The 25201-nt window shown below is 38.0% G+C and overlaps 1 protein-coding gene across 2 annotated transcripts in view; it reads right to left on the bottom strand.

Annotated features, from left to right (window-relative positions):
- The window catches only part of LOC107741999 (centrosomal protein of 95 kDa), a 189746-nt gene that overhangs the window by 718 nt on the left and 163827 nt on the right, over positions 1-25201 (bottom strand). For both annotated transcript variants that reach the window (XM_016554849.1, XM_016554846.1), the window contains exon 20: positions 78-149. In XM_016554849.1, the coding sequence (XP_016410335.1) occupies positions 78-149 (72 nt within the window). The remainder of the gene's footprint in view (positions 1-77; positions 150-25201) is intronic.

The raw sequence follows: 25201 nt of genomic DNA on the forward strand, positions 1-25201 counted from the left end.
ATATATATATATATATATATATATATATATATTACGCAAAGGGGTATTCATGGTACATGGAGTCAGCACACACTCACCTTTTCCTGTGCTTTCTTACGAATTTGTATGTCCTGCCTTTCATGGGCTAAGGTTTCGGCCAATAAAGAAAACTGCAACAGGACAAAAAGTACTTGATACATTGTATGAACTACAATACAGGGCCAACATAATTTGAATCAAAGCACTAAATAAGTGAAAATGACAATATAGCCCTAAGCAGTAATCATCGGGGTCCAAGGATCAATGACCCATGTGGATAATTAGCGATCCAATTGAATGTTGAATCCAGTTGTATCTTATGATGTGGTTTTTACAACAAAGTTTATCTCGAATCTTCACTGATAGGGTTTGATGAAACAGCAACACACAGGTGTCAAAAAAGCAATGAACTTCCAAAAGAAATCACTCCCTTTAGATTAAAAGCAATTCAACTCAAATTGTGAAACTCGTGTATTAAATAAATTCATTGCACACAGACTGAAGTAGTTTAAGTCTTTGGTTCTTTTAATTGTGATGATTTTGGCTCACATTTAACAAAAACCCACCAATTCACTATCTCAACAAATTAGAATACTTCATAAGACCAATAAAAAAAAAAACATTTTTAGTGAATTCTTGGCCTTCTGGAAAGTATGTTCATATACTGTACATGTACTCAATACTTGGTAAGGGCTCCTTTTGCTTTAATTACTGCCTCAATTCAGCGTGGCATGGAGGTGATCAGTTTGTGGCACTACTGAGGTGGTATGGAAGCCCAGGTTTCGTTGACAGTGGCCTTCAGCTCATCTGCATTTTTTGGTCTCTTGTCTCTCATTTTCCTCTTGACAATACCCCATAGATTCTCTATGGGGTTCAGGTCTGGTGAGTTTGCTGGCCAGTCAAGCACACCAAAACCATGGTCATTTAACCAACTTTTGGTGCATTTGGCAGTGTGGGCAGGTGCCAAATCCTGCTGGAAAATGAAATCAGCATCTTCAAAAAGCTGGTCAGCAGAAGGAAGCATGAAGTGCTCCAAAATGTATTGGTAAACGGGTGCAGTGACGTTGGTTTTCAAAAAACACAATGGACCAACACCAGCAGATGACATTGCACCCCAAATCATCACAGACTGTGGAAACTTAACACTGGACTTCAAGCAACTTGGGCTATGAGCTTCTCCACCCTTCCTCCAGACTCTAGGACCTTGCGTATTCCTATATGTAGATGGGGATCAGCTGAGAGTCAGCTGATGCGAGCTTGACTAACGTGACCTGCCAGAACTAACGCTACGCTTGATATCTGTGTGAACTGTTTTGCATAGACTCTAATTTTGCAGAAATGAAACTAAAACCAAGAAAACACTTTTAATTAATACACTATGTAATATTTTTGGACAAATTATAATATAGTATAATACTGCAGTGCAGAAATACTAAAGAGGTAGTTCCAGTCATTTTGATCACTGTTCTAAATTAGTGTGCAACCTTTAAACATTTGTAACCCATTACAGTTGCATACAGAGTGAGGCAGCTATTCTAAACACTTCGTATTTACCTTTCTTTGCTAAATGGATGATTTTTGCGTGTCACTTAACTTATTTGGTGATTATGACAATTGTGATAAATGGGCCGATGCACAAGATACACTGGACGAACTGGAAATGATAATGTTAAATGAGAAATGTAACGAAAAACGGCACAAGGAATTTACACCAGCAGAGCCTGAAGGGCCATTGTACTGAAGAGTTTAGCTTCAACCCCAATTAAGCACACCTTAACCGGCTAATCAAGATCTAACTAAACCAGGGGTGCTCAAACTCAATCCTGGAGGGCCGGTGTCCTGCAGAGTTTAGCTCCAACCCCAATTAGACACACCTGAACCACCTAATCAAGCTCTTGCTAGGCATGCTAGAAACTTCCAGGCAGGTGTGTTGAGGCAAGTTGGAGCTAAACTCTGCAGGTTCTTCTGCACATCCATAAGGTTTGTTAGAGAAGTTTGGTTTGACATACAGCTGTGTGAAACCGCAACCTATCAAAAAAAAATCTTTCATTCTCCAGCAAAGGCGAAAATGGGATGAAGTACCTGACCCTGACACATAACCAAGAAAAAAAAAAAACCTCACTGTAACGGATAGCGAAAATTCAGAGGATTTATGTTTGCCAGCCCTGGCAACCAACTTTGTCCCATTAACAGCTTTAAAAAACACCTGTCAAAGTGACCAGTCAATGCCGGAGGTATCATCAGGTGCATACCTCCATGCAAGCCACTAACATATGGTTCACCGGGGAGCCAATGGGGGTCAACTACCTTGGCAATATGCAACATGCTAAGAGGTATTTTTAGCCTATTGTTACAAATTGCCAGGCTCAAAGCAGCGTAACATAAATGGGGAAGCCACATGCAAATTAAGTTAACACAAAATATAGATTTATTAAAATAATCCATACTTATAATAATCCAGCAAACACAAAAGGGAAGAGGAAAAAAAACAAAACAAAACAATATTATTAAAGGACTGGTGCTGGAGAGGTGTCAAGCTCAAGAGTGGCACCCCATGCTGGAAAACAGAGATCTTTTATCAGTCAACTCATCACCGTTAACCCACTGCACCTGCCGCTTGACTCCACGCAGCAAACACACAAGAGAAAAAAAAGAACACAAACAAATCGGACTAGTTTCGTGGGCTAGTTTACAGGCTAGCAGAAGTCGACGACGGAACCCGTTAACATAATCCAGCAAATTCATGGGTTTCGCTCCAAGCTATAAAACAGTCCATAGTCTTCTGTAACAAGTTTGTACGCTTTGAGCACTGCTTCTTTTACAATGTCAGACACCTGTAGCGAATCAGCTCAAAGGGGAAATATGAATAATTAATCATAACTAGTTATAATTAATTATAAATATTTAGATCCGCTGTAAGTATTTACTTGACCTCTCAGGGTCAACTGTCTGTCAATTCTAAGAATGTTAATTTCCTGGTTAAGGGAAATAATACACACCTTTTTCTGAGATTTTGATATGGTAATATAAGCCTCCTGCGCCTTGCCCACCAAAACACTCTGCAAAATTAATGTGCGCTCCACATCAACCCACACTCTATCCTCAGCAAAGTTTTCAAATAATGAAAAAACACATCTGGGTCTTTTTCATTAAATGTAGGTAAAAATTTGACCATATTCTAAATATCGGAGAATTGACAATTCAAATCCAGCTGATCATTTGGTAAACTCTCAGAACCAACAGTACCTGGCACTTTATCCTCAGCAATCAAAGACGTTCTGTTTCGTACGCTAGTTTTAACTCCTCTAATTTGTGTTGAGCCTTAAATTTTTCAAACTCTCGCTCACAATCTCATTCTTTACTTCTTTTCTTTGCCCATTCCAGTTGACAATCTTATTCATGTTCCTTACTTTTCATTTCTGACAATTCTTTTTGCTGCTCAAACGTCAAAGTAAAGTTCCTGTAGCGTTTGGATCAATCAGACACACAATTATTCATTATATTTAATGAATAATCCAACAAACCCCCTCACCCAAAAAAGCAAACTGTGTGAGAGTTCTGTGGACAACCCCCCAAAGTGCAACTAACACCCCAAAAAGGCAGAAGCAATGGCAAGCAATGACAAATCATCTGATAACACTGATTTTATTGCTCAAAGGAACGCGGGCAGAGCAACTCTCACTCATTTCTCCATAGGAAAGACACATAATGCCCATAAAACTCTTCCCTATTCATTCATAGAAAACCTTCTATGAATGAACATGCCTATTTCCAGGACATTGTGTGTATAATTATTACTTTCTTGTATATTGTCTTTTGTATTGTATACTGTTTTATGTATGCTTATGAAAGAACCACTAGTTAATGTAACCTCACCTTTACCATGTTTGGTATTTATGAATTTGTATTTTGATGATCTAAATAAGAGTGCATATTATATGTTGATACCTATGCAACATCTTAGTGTTCTAAGAATCTTTAATAGTTTTTGCATCAGCACCCAATCCAGTTACAGATGCAAAATACCATGTTCGAAGACAAAGAGACGTAAACTATTTCACAAGTGCACCCTAATTCTAGAAATAAACAAGTTCTAAGCATTTATTTAGGGATTACACTTAAAGATTTTTTATCCTGCAGGTCTATGGAATTACTTTTGTGCCAATAAAAATGAATGTAATTTTTCAAGAAACTTATGAAAATATGAATTGAAACTGAATAAAATGTATTTGAAACTAAAGAAAAGATCAAATCGCAGGAAAAATCTTTGACTTTGTTTTTAATACACTGCATGTTTTGCTGTTTTCTCCTCTTTCTTTCGCTGATCTGTACTTACAAATGCTTACAAATACCAGAGTTTTCGTTTACGCTTCTGAAGTTTTCATTTATGCGTGTGAAGTTTTCGTCCACCATTCTGGCACAAATCATGGGGGCGGGGCTAGCAGCAGTGTGTTCTCATTGGCTACTGAGTTTTTGATTGACAGTTTTTTTTACCTGGAAGTGAAGGCGCCAGTGTTGCACCTGTGTGGATGTGAGCATCTGTTAGTGGCTTCCTATTTAATTTTAGTGATATAAAATGACAACAAAGATTTTTTATTATTATTTTATCTGTATTTATCTGCCGCTACACTAAATTGTTGAGATGATATCTTAGGAATAGCACAGACAAATGATATCATCATCATTATCATCAATCATAGTCGTTATCAGGATACTTGCGGTAAGTTGTCTTGATTTAGCCCAATCATTACAGGACTTCATTATCTACATACAGTTACTGTCTTCAATTAGATCATATTTGCTTCGATTAGTTTATATTAAGGGGATAGTTCACCCAAAAATAAAAATTATCTCATCTTTTACTCACCCTCATGCTGTCCCAGATGCATATTACTTTCTTTCTACATGTAAACACGAATTAAGATTTTTTTAGAAAATAATCCATCTCTGTGAGTCCTAAAGATGCTTTAAAAACCACACACAGTGACCATGACAGTAATCCATCTGACCCCAGTAGTTGAATCAGTGTCTTTTGAAGTGAAACAATAGATAAGAAAAACACTAATAATTTAAACTGTTTTGACTATTAACAATCGCTTCCGATCAACTGTCATACATGCATGGGCTAGAATCCACTTGTGTTATGTGGACTCACAGAAAAGGATTATTTTCTGTGGATTCACAGAAAAGGATTTATTAGAATTTAAATTTTTTTGTGTGGACTATCTCTGTAAAGACTGATATTGCACTCCATTACATAACATACTCATTCACTGTTCAAAGGATCATTGCAGTGTTTAAAACAAATATGAATTTTAAACATTCTGTATATTATGTACTTGTGCATTTTGTATAGTAATGTAAATTACATTTACTTTTAGTCATTTAGCAGATGATTTTATCCAAAGCGACTTACAAATGAGGACAATGGAAATCAATCAAAATCAACAAGAGAGCAATTACGAGAATACTGTGCATTACATGCAAACTATGCAGTTAGTGTTTTGTGGATTCTGGTCTTTCCTGTCACAACATAATTGCATCCAAGACTTTCACTTTGATACTTGTGTATTTGCTGTAGTGACAATAAAGAATTCAATTTTATTTGAATTAATTCATATTTTCAATTAAGTTCATTCAACTGGTTTATAAAAGTCACACTTGAAAGAGTTGATGATTGCTAAAAAATGTATTTCCAATTTTAAATGTTAGATGATAATGTTAAATAAGATAACTAAACAAAATTATCAGCATGATAAAAACAACTGGTAGCAAGAACATTCTTTGTGTGGAATATGTAATGAAATGACCTCTGAGGTCTGTACCGTCTTGACAAACCACAACTTTAATTTTCATATTGTTTGAATTCTTAAGAATTAAGTGATCATTAATTGTGATGGTGTCAGTGCATATGCTAAGTGTTATGGCCAGGGTTGTCAACCTTGATTACCTGGTTTTAGTGAGACTTTCTTGACATCTGAATATATCACACACATACAGATGTGGTCTTTAAGAACGCGTCTTTTTTCACGCGGCAGCCTGCAATTCGCCACGCGTGATTACGGAGTTCCCTGCAGGCGCTTTTTCAGATTTTTTAAAAACATTGTTGTGCTTCACACAATATCCACCAGGTGGCGCAAGGAACAACATTCTGTAGTTAAACACCACGGCCAGCTCTGGGGTGCATTTCCCAAAAGCATTGTTAGCCAACTATGGTCGCAAGTTCCGTTGTTACCAACATTGTTCAATGATTCGGTGTTTCCCGAAACCATAGTTCAAACGAACATTCGCAAACAGTGTTGCAAACTTACGTGGTTGGAACTACAGCTCTCGACCTGTGGTTAGAAGCATAGTTTCTTGTTAGTAAGACGTGGGCTTATATAAATTATGCTCTTGGGCACAATAAGCAAGCTAACATGCAGTAAAATCTATATCTTCCATTCTATGTAAATATGAATGCATTTTAATCAATGTATTTTTGCACATCCTCAATAAGTGCCGTTTTTGAAGAGTGTGCATGTGCATAAATGCCTAAGGGAACCCCAGAGTATGACGTAAGAGGGAACCCGCGATGAATCAAACATCAAATAAAGCAAAATGACAGGGAACAAAAAATATTAAATTAGTCATCAGGTCATCAGTTCAATATAGCTGCATTTTAGAGATCTCTAATCAGGAATTAGTTTTCTGATAGTTTAATAGCCTACATAAAATAGCCTATTTATATTAGAATATCACTTTAAAATATAATTCACACAAATATAAAAAGAACTTGGAAAACCCATTTACTGTTTAATTATTTGAAAACGCACACTTTATTGTGCTTTCCGCAGGCATTGGCGATATATAGGCTACTAAGCTAGTCAAGTCAGCACGTTGATTTAATTAGTCTTACTAAAAGTTAATTAAAAAAACGATTTGAGTGATGCAAAAGTGGTCATTCATACATATTTGCATAAAGTGTTATATTTAGTTTTCGATTTGACTGTTTATTTCAATTCCACATTTCAAGCTGCGTAATATACAAAAGTAGCTATATGAATGATGTTCTACTATTATGACCAAAAACAACTATTTAAGTTCTTATGCTATTATAAGAAAATAATCCAAGTGAATTCGCCGGCGCGCTCATCCAAGGCTAATTTATTTGTCAGAATTAAAACCCTATTTTCGAACAATGCCAGTCAGGTGTGCCAAAACTCTTATTTATAAAAGTCAATATTTCATACGAAATTTATAAAAGTCAATATTTCATACGAAATAAATAAACAATTACTTTCTAAAATGGTGGCTGTAATATTTTTTTAGGATTTTTGTAAGGGGCATGGTCGAAACATTGCTCTGAATAATTTGTACCTTTCTTTTGGTTGAAATTTTTTTATTATTTCCATATTTTATTTTCAAGTGTTTTGAATGTATTTCTCCTCTTTTTGCTTATTTTATAATCTTTAATGGTGCATTTTGATGATTTATTTGTTATGTAAAGCACTTTGAGATGAAACATTTAAAGGCGCTAGAAAATAAAGATTATTATTATATTATTATTATGAAATTATTAAAATGGCCAGCTGTAGTTTTCTTATTAAAATCTCTGAAATATATAAATGTCAATTACAATAAAATATGTACCGTTCAGCGTGACCACAGCCTCACTGTGTTGTTATTTGTGAATGATGTTTTAAGTATCCATTATGTGGCGACTATGGAAAAATTTGGATTCGTGCCGAATGAGAGAGGGCTTCAGTTTTTAACTTTCAATTAATTTGTTTTGGCTTGACATTTATATAGCCTGAATACTGTTAACTTTAGACAATTTGAGTAGTGAGGGAAAATATGGCCTATAGTTGTTATAGTGTTAAAAATGATTTCTAAATGCAAAATGCGACGTATGTGTGACTTACCTTTTTTTCCCCTCCCAAAATCGCAATTTTATAGTAGTGTATTTTTTAACATTGCAGCAAACATTTAATATAACTTGAAAAAAAAAGTTTAATTTCCGCCAAAATGTTATAAAACATGATAAACGTTAAAAAAATATCTAAAATAATATGTTTAGAAAAAAAAAAACAAGAATAAAGTTGTAGTAATACGAGAATAAAGTCAAAATATTTTGAGAATAAAAGTCAAAATTACAATAATTAAGTCGTAGCAATTAGAAATTAAAGTTATAATATTTTGAGAGTATTGCGCATGCAAATGGCCCGGATTGGGAGCACCGGGAGAAATTCTGGTGGCCTGGCAACTGATTTGAATATATGTTGGATTATTAGCAGAAATCATAGCATGTGTCATATTCTTGCAGCAGGGACAGTATGCTTGGAAATTTCAAGTCTTCGATTGCATTTATTATGTGTAGTGCGATTGCCCCCAATAATAGCAATAAAGCTTTGTGCTTTTCACAAAAAAAAGTAATCGAAAAGATGATTGATTCACATGCAGCTTTAACTGAGGCGAATATAGTGATCTGTCACGCCACATTAAAGAGCGTAAAAAACACTGTAAAAAATGGTATGAGCTATCTAATTAAAAATTATGGTAACAATATTCTTAATGCTTATTTTTTTTAAGGCTTGTTTTTTATGGAATCTACCTGAATAAATCATTTAAAATCTCCTAAATTATTTAATCTATGACAACAAATTTAATATTATACGTGAAATGTGCTCATTTATTTTAAGTTGATTCTCAAAATCTGTGATTTTGAGTAAGGCATGTTTATATTTGACTTTGAGTTATTTTGTACAAATAAAAGACTGTATACAGCCAGACAGATCAAGTAGGAAAATACTTGATGAATACTGGGAAATAATGCGCTATAGGCTAATTGTAGCACATATTGTTTGTATTTCGCTACAAAACTGACAGAATTTGAAAGAATTTATAAAGTACCAAAAGTACAAATCAGTTGCCAGTTGCTCCAACTCCTTAACTTATGTTAGCCTGTATTGATGTCTTTTCTGAAGTAAATAACGTTATTTGACTATTCACAAGCTGTTTTATTCACTCTATAATAAATTATTGGAAATAACATTTCATGTCTTCAAATCCATATTGTTTTTTAGTTATAAAACTGACAGAATTTGAAAGCTAATTAAAAAAAAAAAAAATCTCAAATAAAAAGCCTTCTTAAAACTTTTTTTTAATTACAAAAATAAATTGATCTCAAAACAATGTGCAGTGTGAGTTTTTTTTTATTTTTAATCTGGATACTTTAGATCGGTCGTGGGCCCTGTGTCTCACCTGGTTGTCCGTTGGCTAAGACGACATAGGCAAAAGACAATGTTTGGGCCCCCCAACCCCCTAAGCCTTATGTTTCGCAACCCTTGAAATGGCACGAACTAACCTCACAATTGTTAATGAGAGGGGGTCATTTGTGTGCATTGTAAACTGGCCAAACCACCTTCCACCTCCCCCACCCTATGAATAAAGTTAAGAAGAGCAGGCTTGGCTCCAGGGGGGTTAGAATTGGATGCATTTAAAAGTAAGATGCTTTTAAAAGTAGGCTGAAATGCCCAGCGGACAAGCGATATGCATATTTATACTTGATAAAAAAATAATTTTTCATCATTCAGTCTTTTTTATTGTAAATGTAGGCGTTAGGCCTACTTGCAGGATTCAAAAATAATTGACAAGATTTTCAGTATTGTGAGATTTTTATTGGTATTATCCACTAACATACATGCTGCAGTGATGCGCAAGCGCCTCCTACACCAGTGGTCAGTTATTATTAAACATATATATATTTATCACAAGACAAACACAACACAATCCATATTACGATTTAAACTATGCGACATAAACATTTTTTATTTTATTTTTGGATGTAAACTAACTCAAAAACTCTGAATGCCGGTCGCTTCTGGTGCTTGGATTTCTACTACAATAAAATAAGGTCCAAGTTTAAGAATGCGCTAGAAGTTAAATTTTTTCAAGTGTATTTTCCTCTCTATTTAACAGCCTTAACTTACAATAGCGGAAGACGTCTCCCCTCAGTTGTTTTCCTGCCTTGCTAAATTTTGGACCAAGCGGAATCCTCTGCCGGCTGCTCCTGTTTCACAGCGAGCAGGACTCGCTCTTATGTCCGCTATTTGATTTTGGCAAATCAGTTTGGGCGAATGCAATTTATTGATCAAGAGCCCAAAATTTTAGCAAGGCAGGAAAACATTTAATCTACCTGAGGGGAGACGTCTTTCACTATTGTAAGGTAAGGCTTGTTAAATAGAGAGGAAAATACATTTTAAACATTTTAAAGCCTTCAACAACGGCTACGTTCACAAATAAAACAATATTTTGCGCAAAAATAATTATTAATTATCAATTGAGAATGTGTTATTCATATGGTCTGGTGGTCATATGGCGTATGTGTGGTTATATAGGTAACTACTACCCACTATTGGGGGAGTGAGAGGCGTGAACAATAAAGTTGCATGTCATTACGTTCATCTCACTTGGCTTGTTTTAACACAAAACTCGACAAATAGCCATCCTAACGCAACACTGTGTCAGAAGTTTGCACGAGAACGGAGTAGGAGGTTGCATACAAGAGTGTTGCATACAGCTCACACTATTTAATGTGAAACTTCGGAGACGAGATCGTTCATCACGTGCAGAGAAGAGAGTTGCGGAATAAGAGAAAATTGATCGGTTTCAGTCAGTTGCCAGTTGCTCCAACTCCTTAACTTATGTTAGCCTGTATTGATGTCTTTTCTGAAGTAAATAACGTTATTTGACTATTCACAAGCTGTTTTATTCACTCTATAATAAATTATTGGAAATAACATTTCATGTCTTCAAATCCATATTGTTTTTTAGTTATAAAACTGACAGAATTTGAAAGCTAATTAAAAAAAAAAAAAATCTCAAATAAAAAGCCTTCTTAAAACTTTTTTTTAATTACAAAAATAAATTGATCTCAAAACAATGTGCAGTGTGAGTTTTTTTTTATTTTTAATCTGGATACTTTAGATCGGTCGTGGGCCCTGTGTCTCACCTGGTTGTCCGTTGGCTAAGACGACATAGGCAAAAGACAATGTTTGGGCCCCCCAACCCCCTAAGCCTTATGTTTCGCAACCCTTGAAATGGCACGAACTAACCTCACAATTGTTAATGAGAGGGGGTCATTTGTGTGCATTGTAAACGGGCCAAACCACCTTCCACCTCCCCCACCCTATGAATAAAGGTGAGAAGAGCAGGCTTGGCTCCAGGGGGGTTAGAATTGGATGCATTTAAAAGTAAGATGCTTTTAAAAGTAGGCTGAAATGCCCAGCGGACAAGCGATATGCATATTTATACTTGATAAAAAGTAATTTTTCATCATTCAGACTACTTTATTGTAAATAAATAAATAATATTAAAAATAAATTTTACATCCTGATAAAAAATGTATAGCCTGAATGCACTGTAAATTGCTTTTAAAAGCGTCTGCTAAATGCATAAATTTAATTAAATTTAAATGTAGACTTTAGGCCTACTTGCAGGATTCAAAAATAAATTACAAGATGTATTTTTCAGCATTGCGAGATTTTTATTGGTATTATCCACTAACATACAGTAACCATGCTGCAGTGATGTGTAAGCTCCTCCTACACCAGTGGTCAGTTATTATTAAACATATACGTATCACACAAGAACTCCGCCCAAGCCGGTCCCAAGGCCGGTTAAAAAAAGAAGGAGGGTTGGGCGTAGGGCTAGCAACCCTACCCCATAAAAACCACTATTGCTAAAGAAACAGCAAGCAAACCAAACAAAAATGATCAGCAAGATGATGGTTCATCCCACATTATGACGGAGTCGGAGGAAAGCCGAAAGGAAGTCCGGGTCCCGATGAAGAACCAGATTCTAACTGCTAGGAACCTGACTAAAATTGGAACATGGAATGTGCAAACATTGTATCAGGCTGGAAAACTGCCACAGCTCACTCGGGAATTCAACAATTATAAGTTGCAAATTTTGGGCATCAGTGAGATGAGATGGACTGGAAGTGGAAGAATGGTCAGCGATGGCAAGACCATACTGTACACTAGCCACGAGGAACGGCACGTGCACATGCATGTTGGCATGATGCTGAGCAAAGAAGCAACATCAGCTCTTATTGGCTGGAAACCTGTGAATGACCGTATAATTACCACTAGATTCCTCTCATGACACGCAAAAACCACCATTGTCCAAGTGTATGCACCAACAGAAGATGCTGAAGAAACAGAGAAGGATGCTTTTTACAATCAGATACAGGATGTCATCAGTGAAGTGCCTCGTTACGATATCACTGTGCTTTGCAACAAGTATGGTACAAGCATTGACACAGCTGATGAATAAATGCTGGGAAGAACAAATACCAGATGAGTGGCGCCAAGGCATGATTGTGAAGCTGCCGAAGAAAGGAAACATCACTTATTGTAGTAACTGGCATGGCATTACACTACTGTCAGTGCTAGTAAGGCTCCAAGATGCAGTTGATGTACTATTGCGAGAAGAGCAAGCAGGATTCTGGCATGGCCGGTCCTGCACAGAGCAAATCTTCACCATGCGTAACATCATGGAACAGTGTGTTGAATTTCAACATCCTCTCGTGGTCAATTTCATTGACTTCGAGAAAGCATTCGACAGCGTTCACCGCGATTCACTCTGGCAAATCTGTCTAGTATATGGCATTCCACAACGGTTTGTTAATATATTCAAAAACATCTATCATAACTCAAGGTGTTGTGTGCGAACCGACACAGGAACATCTGAGTTTTTCGAAGTTGTGACAGGTGTTAAGGCAGGGGTGCATTTTGTCACCCATGTTGTTCCTGCTTGCCATAGACCAGGGGTGTCCAACCCTGCTCCTGGAGAGCTACCGTCCTGCAGACTTTAGTTCCAACCCTGCTCCAGCACACCTGTCTGTAATTATCAAGCAACCCTGAACACCTTGATTAGCTGGTTCAGGTGTGTTTGATTGGGGTTAGAGCTGAAATCTGCAGGATGGTAGCTCTCCAGGAGCAGGATTGGACACCCCTGCCATAGACTATGTCATGCAGAAGACAGCAAGTGGACATCAATGTGGTATTTCATGGACAGAGCAAACAAGGCTTGCTGATCTAGACTTTGCTGATGATATCGCACTACTAGCAGAGTCACGGGAGAAGCTACAGCAACTTACCACCTGGTTAGAAAGATTTGCACTTAAGATCGGGCTGCGGATCAACATCAAAAAGACCCAGTGATGCAAATGAGCGGGGAAGATGAAGATCTACTGATGCCAATTACTATTGGCAACCAGCCACTCACGGATATAGACCAGTTTACATACTTAGGCAGTGTTATCGCACAGGATGGCGATGCAGAGCCAGATGTAACCCAACGCATTGGCAAAGCAGTCAATGTGTTCCAAAGGATGAGCAACATCTGGATGTCACCCAGCATTAACACATCACTTAAGATCTGTCTCTATATGTCCATTGTGTTACCAATGGCAATCTATGCCTGTGAGACCTGGAAAAATACAGTGCGCATTGGCCACAAGTTGGACATATTCCACCAGCGGTGTCTCAGATGTATTCTCTGTGTCACATACCACGACCATGTTACAAATTAAGAGATTCTGCGCAGGGCTAAAAGTCATAGACTTTCCTCTATTGTGTCTGAGCGTCGTATCAAACTGGCAGAACACATTCCTGCGGCAACCAGAACAACGCCTTGCAAAAATTGCACTGACATGGATGTCGTCCAATGAATGTCAAAGGCGAAGAAGGCCAAAGAAGACCTGGCGAAGTACATTCAAAGAGGATTTAAAGCGAGCTGGCGTTAAATGGGAAGAAGTTGAAACCCATGCAGGCAATCGCTATCAGTGGAATTTGCTTGCTGCCCAATGTGCCCTGTAGCACGGACGGACCTAAGAGAAGAATATATCACAAGACGAACACTCTAATCCATATTACGAATTAAACTATGTGACGTAAACATTTTTTTAAAAATTTCGGGATGTAAACTAACTAAAAAACTCTGAACGCCGGTCTATGCAATTACACTATTAGCTGAGGTACCTCACGTGACCTAAGCTAGTGGTTACGCTTTCTAAAGCATTAAAACCCCAGACCAGGGCCGGAGTGGGAGTCATTTTCAGCCCTGGAGTTTCATGCCTTAGACCGGCCCACTTTAGTTCACGACTGACTATTGCTATTACAATAAAGAAATTAAAACTTCAGTATATAAGTCTGCAATAGTGCACTGTTCTCTACAGCCTTGTAATTCATTATATTTTTCTACAGCTTTTTTTTTTTACTGGCCTTTTCAGCGCCGCCTTTGCGCTTTCTATTATCCATTTTTTTAATCTATTATTTTTTGCTCGCATATCTCCAACAAAATATTTGTAGGCCTACTGTACCATAATGTCTGTCTGCAGTTAAAAAGTTCTCAGAAATAATCACATTTGTTTTGCTTAACCTATTTATGTACAATTATTCTAAAAATAATTTTAATGTCATACAAAAAAAAATGTCATCGGTCTGAGTAAATTGTACCATTATAGAATTGCAGTAATTTAGGAGGTGAAAATACTGTGAAATTACATACATACAAATGGCAAGAAATTTGAAAGCATAACAACTGAACGTCTATGAAACGTCAGTCAATAATTGTTTTTTTTTTTAAATACAATGGCACTGGCACTTAATTTTTTTTTTTAAATTTTTTTAATTGGCACTTAAACAATGGCACTTAAATTTTTGAACTAAAATAGGCTATTATTGCAACCATATAGCCTATGAATGAATGAAAATGCATATTTTTCAATTAAAGAAAACTTAGAGAGTGTGGGCTGCTTCTGGTGCTTGGATTTCTACTTCAGTAAAATTAGGTCCAAGTTTAAGAATGCACTAGAAGTTAATTTTTTTTACATGTATTTTTTTCCCCCTATATTTAACAGCATTAATTTAAAGACGTCTTCCCTCAGGTAGATTAAATGTTTTCCTGCCTTGCTAAATGTTGGGCTCATAATCAATATGCATTCGCCCAAACTGATTTGCCAAAATCAAATCGCAGACGTAACCGCGAGTCCCGCTCGCTGTGAAGCGAGAGCAGCCGGCAGAGGATTCCGCTTGGTCTTAAAGCCTTCATCAAATGGCTACGTTCACAAATAAAACAATAATTTGTGCAAAAAGAATGATTAATTATCAATTGAGAATTTGTTATTCATATGGTCTGGTGGTCATATGGCGTATGCCTGTGAATACTGGACAAACTGTGTTATAGCTTTCATACGGGACGCTTCTTTGATTCCTTAAAATATGGACATCCATATTTCAACCCCATAGTAGTGGCATGACAATACCAGCCCTCGCGGCCAAAAAACAGACCGGCCCACCGGGAATTCTCCCGGTTCTCCTGATTAGCCAATCCGGGCCTGCCCCAGACCCTCTCATCTCCCATTAACAGACCATCTGTAGCAAGAATTGACTAAGATTGGTGAGAGTCAGGGCTTAAAAACGAAAAAAAAAAAAAATCGGTTCACTCTGAGCAGAATCAGTATTTTAACGTTTCTGTTCTTGCGTTCACTATTACCGTTCCGAAACCGGTTTCAGTAGAAAACATATAGGTTAATAACATTATTTTTTTAAAACTTTTTTGTCTATAATAATAATAATTATAATTATAATAATAACAACAACAAAAAAAATTGGAGTCTTAGTCTAGTATTTTGCGTCTAGTCATGGCCAGTACAGCATCATTTTTTATAACAAGATTTTGGCCAAATGTATTAAACGAACAGAAAAACTTTAAACGAAATTGAAGTATTTTTCCAAGATATTTACAATGTTTACTGCATGGTAAAAAATTATGCTACTCGTATAAAACTTCGTTTTAGGAGGAAAAAAGATCAAGTAGGCTTTACGTCGCATTTTATTAATACATTAAGAAATAATGTAGGCTAAAATACCGGTGAATAAAGCAAAATGTTTACAAAATTTTAAACATTATAAAAATAGCTATAGGCTATAGTTCCCTTCTAAATTATAAGTTAACAGCACAGTGAGGTGGTGAACAGGTTGTACTATGGACTATTTAAATTGAGCAATGTCAATTTTTATGTTTCTTTAACTGTATTTTATTTTGATAATGAACAGGTTGCGATGTCAAGTTAGCAAAATATGTTGTGTGCGCTTGAGGCGCCGACGCAATCACTCAATTTTTTTCCTCTTCTGAGGAAACTGTTACTCCGTAATTTATGGTCATACTGACAGAAGCAAAACATAATTCAAAACTGTAAAGCTTTTGCAAAAAAAAAACAAAAAAACAAGCAGGATGCCGCTTAATTTCTGCAGTCTCGGATCCTTTCTGTAAACTTCAGAGCGCGTCACAATGTCGCTCAGCACATTTTTTTTCTTTCGTTTTTTTAATCTGTAAATGACTTAAGTGAAATATATTTAGTGTATAGGCCTATATATTCTTACCACATTAAGCTACGTTTTCGATCGTGATTTTAGATGATCAACAACGTAGGCTATAGCGGAACATAATACAAATAAGGCTGTAGAGTAATACTTTTGAAATGATTTTTCAGTGATCAAACTGTCATGATAAACATGATAAAACTATTGATAGCATAATTATGCATATTTTATTGGCCTTCGCGTAGTACACGCAATAAACTTCAATAGACTACAGCTCGCCATGATTAATGTTCTCTGCCGCTTCAGTTCAGTACGTTACATGACTGCCCCCTACTGATCATGTCTTTCCTGTGTTAGAGCATTCCCTGTGGCCCTGCATAATACACCGTGGTCACGCGTGATCCCTTTCCTCTGCGCACGCATTCTCAGTGGCCAGATCTGTATGATACTAGTATTATCTTTAAATTGTAACAGCACAACCTAATTAGACCCTACAATGCAAAAGAATCATCAGCAATAAACAAATATTTTATGAAAACTTTGGACATTATACAATATTTTCAGTATTATATACAGTACATCTAATCAAACCTCAATAGACCTTCATTTTCTCCCATGTTTGATCTCTCGCGCTCCTAAAAGCTTACGTCAACAGAGTAATACAGATATTGGCCCGAATATAAGACGACCCTGATTATAAGACGATCCCCCCTTTTTCCAGATGTACCTTTTGGAAAAAGGCTTTTTAAAACTTGTTAATGGATAAATCAAGGATTCAGAAAAAGAATATTAATTCAATCATACACATATGCTGAGTTACTGTCAGAAACTGAAAACTGAATACTGAAACTGTCACAGTCTGCAGCTGGAGTGCCCAAGATGGCCACCAGAGCGCACTCCTGTGGTTTTTTTTGTGAGCACATGGCTTGTGTTGTGGTTGTTTGGTGCCATGTGCTCTCTCCTGTCTTATTGTCTGTCCCCTCCCCTCTTGTCACCTCATTATTGTTTAAGTTGCTCCACCTGTGTCTCCCCCGCTACCCTCCTCGTCTGTTTCCCTATTTATTCTCCTGGTGTCTGCAGTCCTGTGCTGATCCGTTGTTTTACGTCAGTTGTGCTCGTGGTGTGTATTATGTCAACCCGTATTGTTGTTCCTAGCCTGCCTGCCTGTTTTTCCCGCTCGGGGTAGTTTTTGTTGTTGTTTTGTTTCATTTTATCATTAAAAGACCCCTTCTTCCTGCAACTTGAGTCCTCGCCTCATCTCTCGGCACGCACCGTGACAGAACGGATCAGCCATAATGAGGACTTAGCGGAAGAAGGGCTTGCACCATCCACCTGTCTCCACTCTCTCTAGCCCCCTCTACTAGCACATGCTCCAGCTCAATGCCTTGAGCTCCCTCTGTCAACAAGGGCCTGATCTGAGGGAGTTTGCCCTGGAGTTTAGGAGTGCTGCAGAGGGGCTGGGCTACAATGACTCCGCTCTAAAGGACTTATTTAACTATGCCCTTGATGAGCCCATTAGTTACTGGAGGATGTTGGGTTGCGAACATTTATCTTTTGAGGGGTTTGTGGAGTACCTCGTCCGCAGTGGAGGGCTACAGATTAAATTCAAGAACAAAACTCCTAACTTTGTATCACAAAATTACATAGAAATCAGAGATGGGAAGTAACGAAGTACAAATATTCTGGTATCAGTACTTTACTTCACAATTTATTTTTTTGACAACTTTTTACTTTCACTCCTTACATTTTTACACAAATATCTGTACTTTCTACTTCTTACATTTTCAAAACAGGCTCGTTACTTTAGTTTTAATCTGTATTTTCGCCATAATAAATCTCTTAATAAATCATGAATCAGTTAGTCTTGACTGGCAACGCTCCGATTCTCCAAATTTCTGCGCAGGATTGCGCATAATTCTACACATCCCTGCATGTTTATAATGCGGGAAATTCCCGGATTATTCCCGGATACTGCACTATAGCATGTACAGTAGATTGAATCCAAACAGATTATAAGAGCAGTTCAGTCATTTAAAAAATTTCTGTGAGACATAATTTCACAAACAGAGTGAGTGATTCAGCAATACACCGTCCTCTCTCTCTCTCAAAATACACAAATGGCCTCCCATCCATAGTAAAACTATGGTTACTATACTTTTACTATAATAAAACCATAGTTAATTTTCATAAGGGAAAAGATTGCAGCAAGTCCAGAGTCTCTTCACAGGATGGCCTCCAGTCCAGATTCTCCAGCCATCATGGCCTCCACACAAGAGTCTTCAGCCGTCATGGATACCACTTCAGTGTTCTTGGGTATTATGAACATGCCGCATGAATTCAGAAAGGTGGGTCCAGGGCGTTTGAAGCTGGTGTCCAGTTTGGCGGACCCACAACTGATGTCAGTGCGAACAGCACTGACTATTTTTTCCAAGTTTGGAAAAAATAGTCTCAAGTCCGGTGGTCCTGACTCTGGTGGTCTCAAGTCCAGTGATCCTGGAGGACCCGACTCTGGTGGTCTCAAGTCCGGTGGTCCTGGAGGACCCGACTCTAGTGGTCCCAAGTCCGGTGGTCGTGGAGGACCTGACTCTGGTGGAATGCAATAAGATGTTCAATATTAGGATTTTTCTATAAATATATTGTCATGGTGTAGTTATTGTTGTACTAATTTAGACATTTAGGCAATTTAGAAAATATAAAAATATGCACGGCCCCAGCCTAAGGATTTTAACCTTTTTTATGTGATGGCCATACAAAAAATATTGTTGTCCATGGTTTCAGAATTTGTTGTGGGTGCATGGGATGGCCTGGATGAGTGAAATTTTGTCCCATTCTGGCCCTGTTCTACATGGTGGTCACGCTTTATGTAGTCAGTACTTCAACTTTTACCACAGTATTTTTAAACATGAGTATCTGTACTTCTACTTGAGTGAAGGATGTGTGCTGACTATTTTTTCCAAGTTTGGAAAAAATAGTCTCAAGTCCGGTGGTCCTGACTCTGGTGGTCTCAAGTCCAGTGATCCTGGAGGACCCGACTCTGGTGGTCTCAAGTCCGGTGGTCCTGGAGGACCCGAATCTGGTGGTCTCAAGTCTGGTGGTCCTGGAGGACCCGACTCTAGTGGTCTCAAGTCCGGTGGTCCTGGAGGACCCGACTCTAGTGGTCCCAAGTCCGGTGGTCGTGGAGGACCTGACTCTGGTGGTCTCAGAGGTCACCACAGAGCTGCCCGATTTCATTGCTGCTGCCATAATCAAGAAGGCCATCTTTACCTTTCACCTCATGGCTGTTCTGCGGGCATGGGCTTCTTCAGAGTCCACTCCAGAACCCACTCCAGTCCGGGAGCCTTCAGATTCCACTCAAGAGCCAGCTCCAGTCCAGGAGCCTTCAGAGTCCACTCAAAAGCCAGCTCCAGTCCGGGAGCCTTCAGAGTCCACTCAAGAGCCAGCTCCAGTCCGTGGTCACGCTTTATGTAGTCAGTACTTCAACTTTTACCACAGTATTTTTAAACATGAGTATCTGTACTTCTACTTGAGTGAAGGATGTGTGTACTTTTGCCATCTCTGATAGAAATATGCTAACAGTGGCTCACATCCACACCACACAGGCGGCAGGGGCAACACTGACGCCTTCACTTCCAGGTCAAGTAACTGTCAATCAAAAACTTCGTAGCCAATGAGAACACACCGCTGCTAGCCCTGCCCCCATGAGAGATTTGTGCCAGAACAGAAGCGTAAATGAAAACTTCAGAAGCGTAAACGAAAACTCTGGAAGTGCATTTTTAAGTACAGATCAGCGAAAGAAAGAGGGGAAAAACAGTTTGCAAAACATGCAGTGTATTAAAAAGTTTTTGCCTGCGATTTATTTATTTTTTTGTTTGTTTCAAAGACATTTTATTCAGTTTCAATTTATATTTTCATAAGTTTCTTGAAAAATTACATCCATTTTTATTGGCACAAAAGTAATTCCATACAGGTCCCTCTAGTAGACAGCAATATTATTACAGCCTTCATCTTTCAATAATTTACTGTTAGCCTTCTGAGCATCATAAATTTACTAAATCTACTTGCCTTCAGAGTCCACTCAAGAGCCAGCTCCAGTCCGGGAGCACTCAGAGTCCACTCAAGAGCCAGCTCCAGTCCAGGAACATTCAGAGTCCAGTCATGAACCCGCTCCGTTCCGGGAGCCTTCAGAGTCCACTCAAGAGCCCACTCCAGTCCTGGAGCCCTCTGAGTCCACTCCAGAGCCCGCTCCATTCCAGGAGCATTCAGGGCCTGCTCCAGTTCCTCCCGAGGTGGCGGATTCTGCTGCAGAACCTCCCGAGGCGGCGGCATCCACTTCAGCTCATCTCAAGTGGTGGTTCTCTTCTCCTTCTGCCCTGCCCTGGTGGACTTTAGATTCGCCCTGGTGGGCTTACACTCCACCAGCTCCACCCTGATTCTATGATCTACCTCAGGGTCCAGGCCCTCTTCCCCTACACGGGCCTGGCCCGCCGTCCCTCCCCCTAGTCCACCTCCATTACGCCTCCCTCCTGGATTCCTTTGACATTTGGTGGAGTGTCTGGAATCCACTCCTTAAGGGAGGGGTTATGTCACAGTCTGCAGCTGGAGTGCCCAAGACGGCCACCAGAGGGCACTCCTGTGGTTTTTTTTGTGAGCATGTAACCCTTGATATTTCTATCCTGTTTTACTTCTTAGTCACACTTCTTTAAAACCTGGATTTGTTTATTTTTTTGTTTGTTTCAAAGACATTATATTCAGTTTCAATTTATATTTTCATAAGTTTCTTGAAAAATTACATCCATTTTTATTGGCACAAAAGTAATTCCATACAGGTCCCTCTAGTAGACAGCAATATTATTACAGCCTTCATCTTTCAATAATTTACTGTTAGCCTTCTGAGCATCATAAATTTACTAAATCTACTTAACATCAGTAAATCTACAGAAATCTACCAGCATGATGTAGAGCTGACATATGCAAAGTTATGTGAAAATCTGAAAAACCGCTTGGGAATGAATTTTTTTTTTAATAATAATAATAATAATAATAATATATATATATATATATATATATATATAAATTAGAATGTAGGACGGACAAAACGCATAGCGTGTGAGTAATTTCGACTATGCTGATTAAAATAAGCATTTATATTGCAAATTGTCTTTGAATAGCTGGTTTATTGCTTATATGTCAGCTGGGAGGTTGAATTTGAAACACTGTGGAATAGAAGTCGAAGACTTATTGCTTTCCGTGACTGTTTTCTGAGACATTCTGACAGTTTTTTTCCCTTGGACTGTTGTTCGGTGATACATTTGGACCTGAATCATCTGAGTGGATTCCACCGGAACAAATTCTCTTCATCATTTCGTCGCACTCTATCAACTCTTCTGCTCTTCGTCATCTCTACGCACTCTGTCAACTCATCAGCTCTTCTTTCTTTCGTACTTGATTAACTGAATGGTATTCCCAGTGAAGTGGTAGTACTGAGATATTTTTTAATTTTTTTTCCCACACATTACACGGGACTGAGATATTTTTTTACACACACTAAATGGGACTTTTTTTCCAAACTTGGATTTTCAAAATCAATTTCCTTGGGTTACAATTGCATTGTTGTTATCTGTTATCAAGCTCAATTAATTGTTGGAGATTGAGTGTCATTCAATGTTAATCACTTTGGTTTTAAAGTGCCAGAACAAAGAGCATTTAAATTGATTGCCTCACAAAATACATTTCTGGCTAACTTAAATTATTGTGTGAGGCATTATTTAATTTTACTTGTTCATGATATTTCAGTTGTTCATTTAAATTTTGAGAATTTGGTTTAAAAGGAAAAATACCCCAAAGCTCCTTGAACGAACTTAGACAATTGATATTTTCAATTAGATCACAAATCCCTGAAGTAAACCCTGGGATTAAGGGGGTTACAAGCACATGGCTTGTGTTGTGGTTGTTTGGTGCCATGTGCTCTCTCCTGTCTTATTGTCTGTCCCCCCTCCCATCTTGTCACCTCATTATTGTTTAAGTTGCTCCACCTGCGTCTCCCTCGTTACCCTCCTCGTTTTTTCCCTATTTATTCTCCTGGTGTCTGCAGTCCTGTGCTGATCCGTTGTTTTTCGTCAGTTGTGCTCGTGGTGTGGATTATGTCTACCCGTATTGTTGTTCCTAGCCTGCCTGCCTGTTTCCCCCTCTGAGTAGTTTTTGTTGTTGTTTTGTTTCATTTTATAATTAAAAGACCCATTCTTCCTGCAACTTGAGTCCTCGCCTCATCTCTCTGCACGCACCGTGACAGGAAACGTGCAAATAAAGGGGAGGTGATATTATAATAAGATCCCTTTGCAGAAAAAAGCTTACCAAAACAAAGTTACTGGGTTAATCTTTTTCATGTTTTCTGGGACTAAGATGGCGGCGCGTTCTCTTTCCGGACAGAAAGGTGTTTTCGTGTTTTTTGTCTTGTGAGTCGCAGTGTAGACTTGACTTGACTTGGGCTGGTAGATGCACCGGGGACCCGATTATAGCACTTAAAACTGGAATCAGACTTTCATGATATGTCACCTTTAAATCAAAAACTGCTCATCTTTGTTTGGATCGTGATGAAAATGCAGTGGTTGTCTCTAATTTTAAATTGCTACAGAGTTAAGCCTGTAATACAGCAAATAAACATCTTGTTCATATACTCATATCTTAATTCTTTCTTGCATATTGTTTGAAAAAAATATATATATATATTTCAAAATCGGCAAATCGGTATCTGAATTAGCCCATTTGCTTGTAAAAAAAAAAAAAAACATCAATAGGAATTGACGAGTGCAAGGAGCCACAGAGATTACAAGGTGCATTGGAGCATTTTTTGCTGGAAAATGCTGATATTTCTTAAAAAAAAAAAAAAAAAATCCTTTTCCAATTTAGTGCCCAAACTCTGGAACAGTCTTCCTAGCATTATTTGTTATCTTAAATCTAGATTAAAGACCCATCTCTTTAACCTGGCATATACATAACACACTACCACATTTCCATATTTCAAATCTGTTAAAGGATTGTTAGGTTGCATTAATTAGGTCAACCGGAAATGGAAACACTTCCCATACCACCCGATTTACGATTCGATTTACGACAATGTATCAACACTGTACGAAGAATGGCATCTATGCTAATTTTAGTCGGTCCGTTTCATTCTTATTCCGAGGTCACCGTAGTCACCTGGATCCAGTCCAAATCCAGACCAGATGGTGGATTAGCACCTAGAGACGACCTCTACAGCCCTGAATGTCAGCGGAGACCATGTCAACTACAGTAGATGCGCCCCATAGACAGATCCCCTGCGAAGACCTCATCACCTCGACGACCATCGGCACAAGACAACGGGAACCAGACAAGTCCTCTGCACCTGTGTTGCAGCCTGGAATTAAACCACGCCATGCTGGTTTCGTCTGCAGGAGAACTGGCCCCCCAACTGAGCCTGGTTTCTCCCAAGGTTTTTTCTCCATTTCTGTCACCGATGGAATTTTGGTTCCTTGCCACTGTCGCCTTTGGCTTGCTTAGTTAGGGACGCTTGACTGATTGCACAGACACTATTGGAAGTTGGAGTTGAACTGGATGATGACATCACTGAATCATCAATGAACTAACTTTAGCTGGAAAACTGACACTGTTATTGTCTTCTTACATTATTGACAAACAAATTTTCCTGTTTGACACTGTAAAGCTGCTTTGACACAACCAGTATTGTACAAAGCGCTATACAAATAAAGGTGACTTGACTTGCCCTCTAGTGGAGCTCATGGGCACTCCAGCTGGTGATCGTAACAGCTATAGAGACTCAAGCCTTTAGTATTTTAGCATGCAATGTAATAAAAATTATGGCATGCAATGAAAAAAATAATAATACTCTATTTAAATGTTAATACTTTGTTTAAACTAATTTTAGTTGTGGTCACAGATTTGCATATATTGACTATTTTATATATGGGGTATAAATTAGACTATAAATTTGAATAGCATTATCTTTGTGGACATCCATAGAGTTATCAATTAAAAGAAAAAAGTTGAGTTAAAGGGGTCATTAACTGCATTTTTTTATTATTATTTTATAATGTTCTCTGAGGTTCACTTATAATGTTAGTGTGATTTTACATTAAAAAACATCATAATTTAGAAGTAATAGAACAGACAATGGAACAGACAATGCAGTAGTGGTAAAAGCACGTTTACTCACATTGAGTACGTTTACATGGAGAACAATAATCCGATTTTAACACGATTAAGGCAATACTCTGATTAAGAATCTACCATGTAAACAGAGATTTTTGATTACCTTACTCCGGCTAAAGTACTATTTGAAGTAAACAGAAATCGAATTAAGACATGTGGAGTATTCCTATTTTAGTCGCATTATTGAAGTGCAGTATAGACATGTACACACCTTAATCACACTATTACAGCATTTTGCAACAGGATACACACACAGCAGTGGTCAACCGTTTGACAGCCAACAAAAGAGCATGGCTTCAACAACGCCGTCATCTGTTTGCACGTATAGTATGACAAAGAATTAACTGCACTTGAAGCTTTCGTAAAATAAAAAACGAAACACCCAAAACTGTATATGGCATCATAACGAAGACAAACTATATGTTTATACGTGAAATTCTGGGTTGGATGTCGGATGGCGTGGCGTGGGGACGTAATGACGTGTGCCATTAATCGATCTATGTACTATAACATGTAAAACGGGAACATGAAAGGAATATTCTAAAAGCAACTCATGTAAACACCTTAATCGTAATATTGTCTTATTCAGAATAAGGTAAATAATT

The sequence above is a fragment of the Sinocyclocheilus rhinocerous genome, unplaced genomic scaffold (genome assembly GCF_001515625.1).
Source record: "Sinocyclocheilus rhinocerous isolate Xijiao unplaced genomic scaffold, SAMN03320098_v1.1 scaffold312, whole genome shotgun sequence".
Classification (NCBI taxonomy): domain Eukaryota; kingdom Metazoa; phylum Chordata; class Actinopteri; order Cypriniformes; family Cyprinidae; genus Sinocyclocheilus; species Sinocyclocheilus rhinocerous.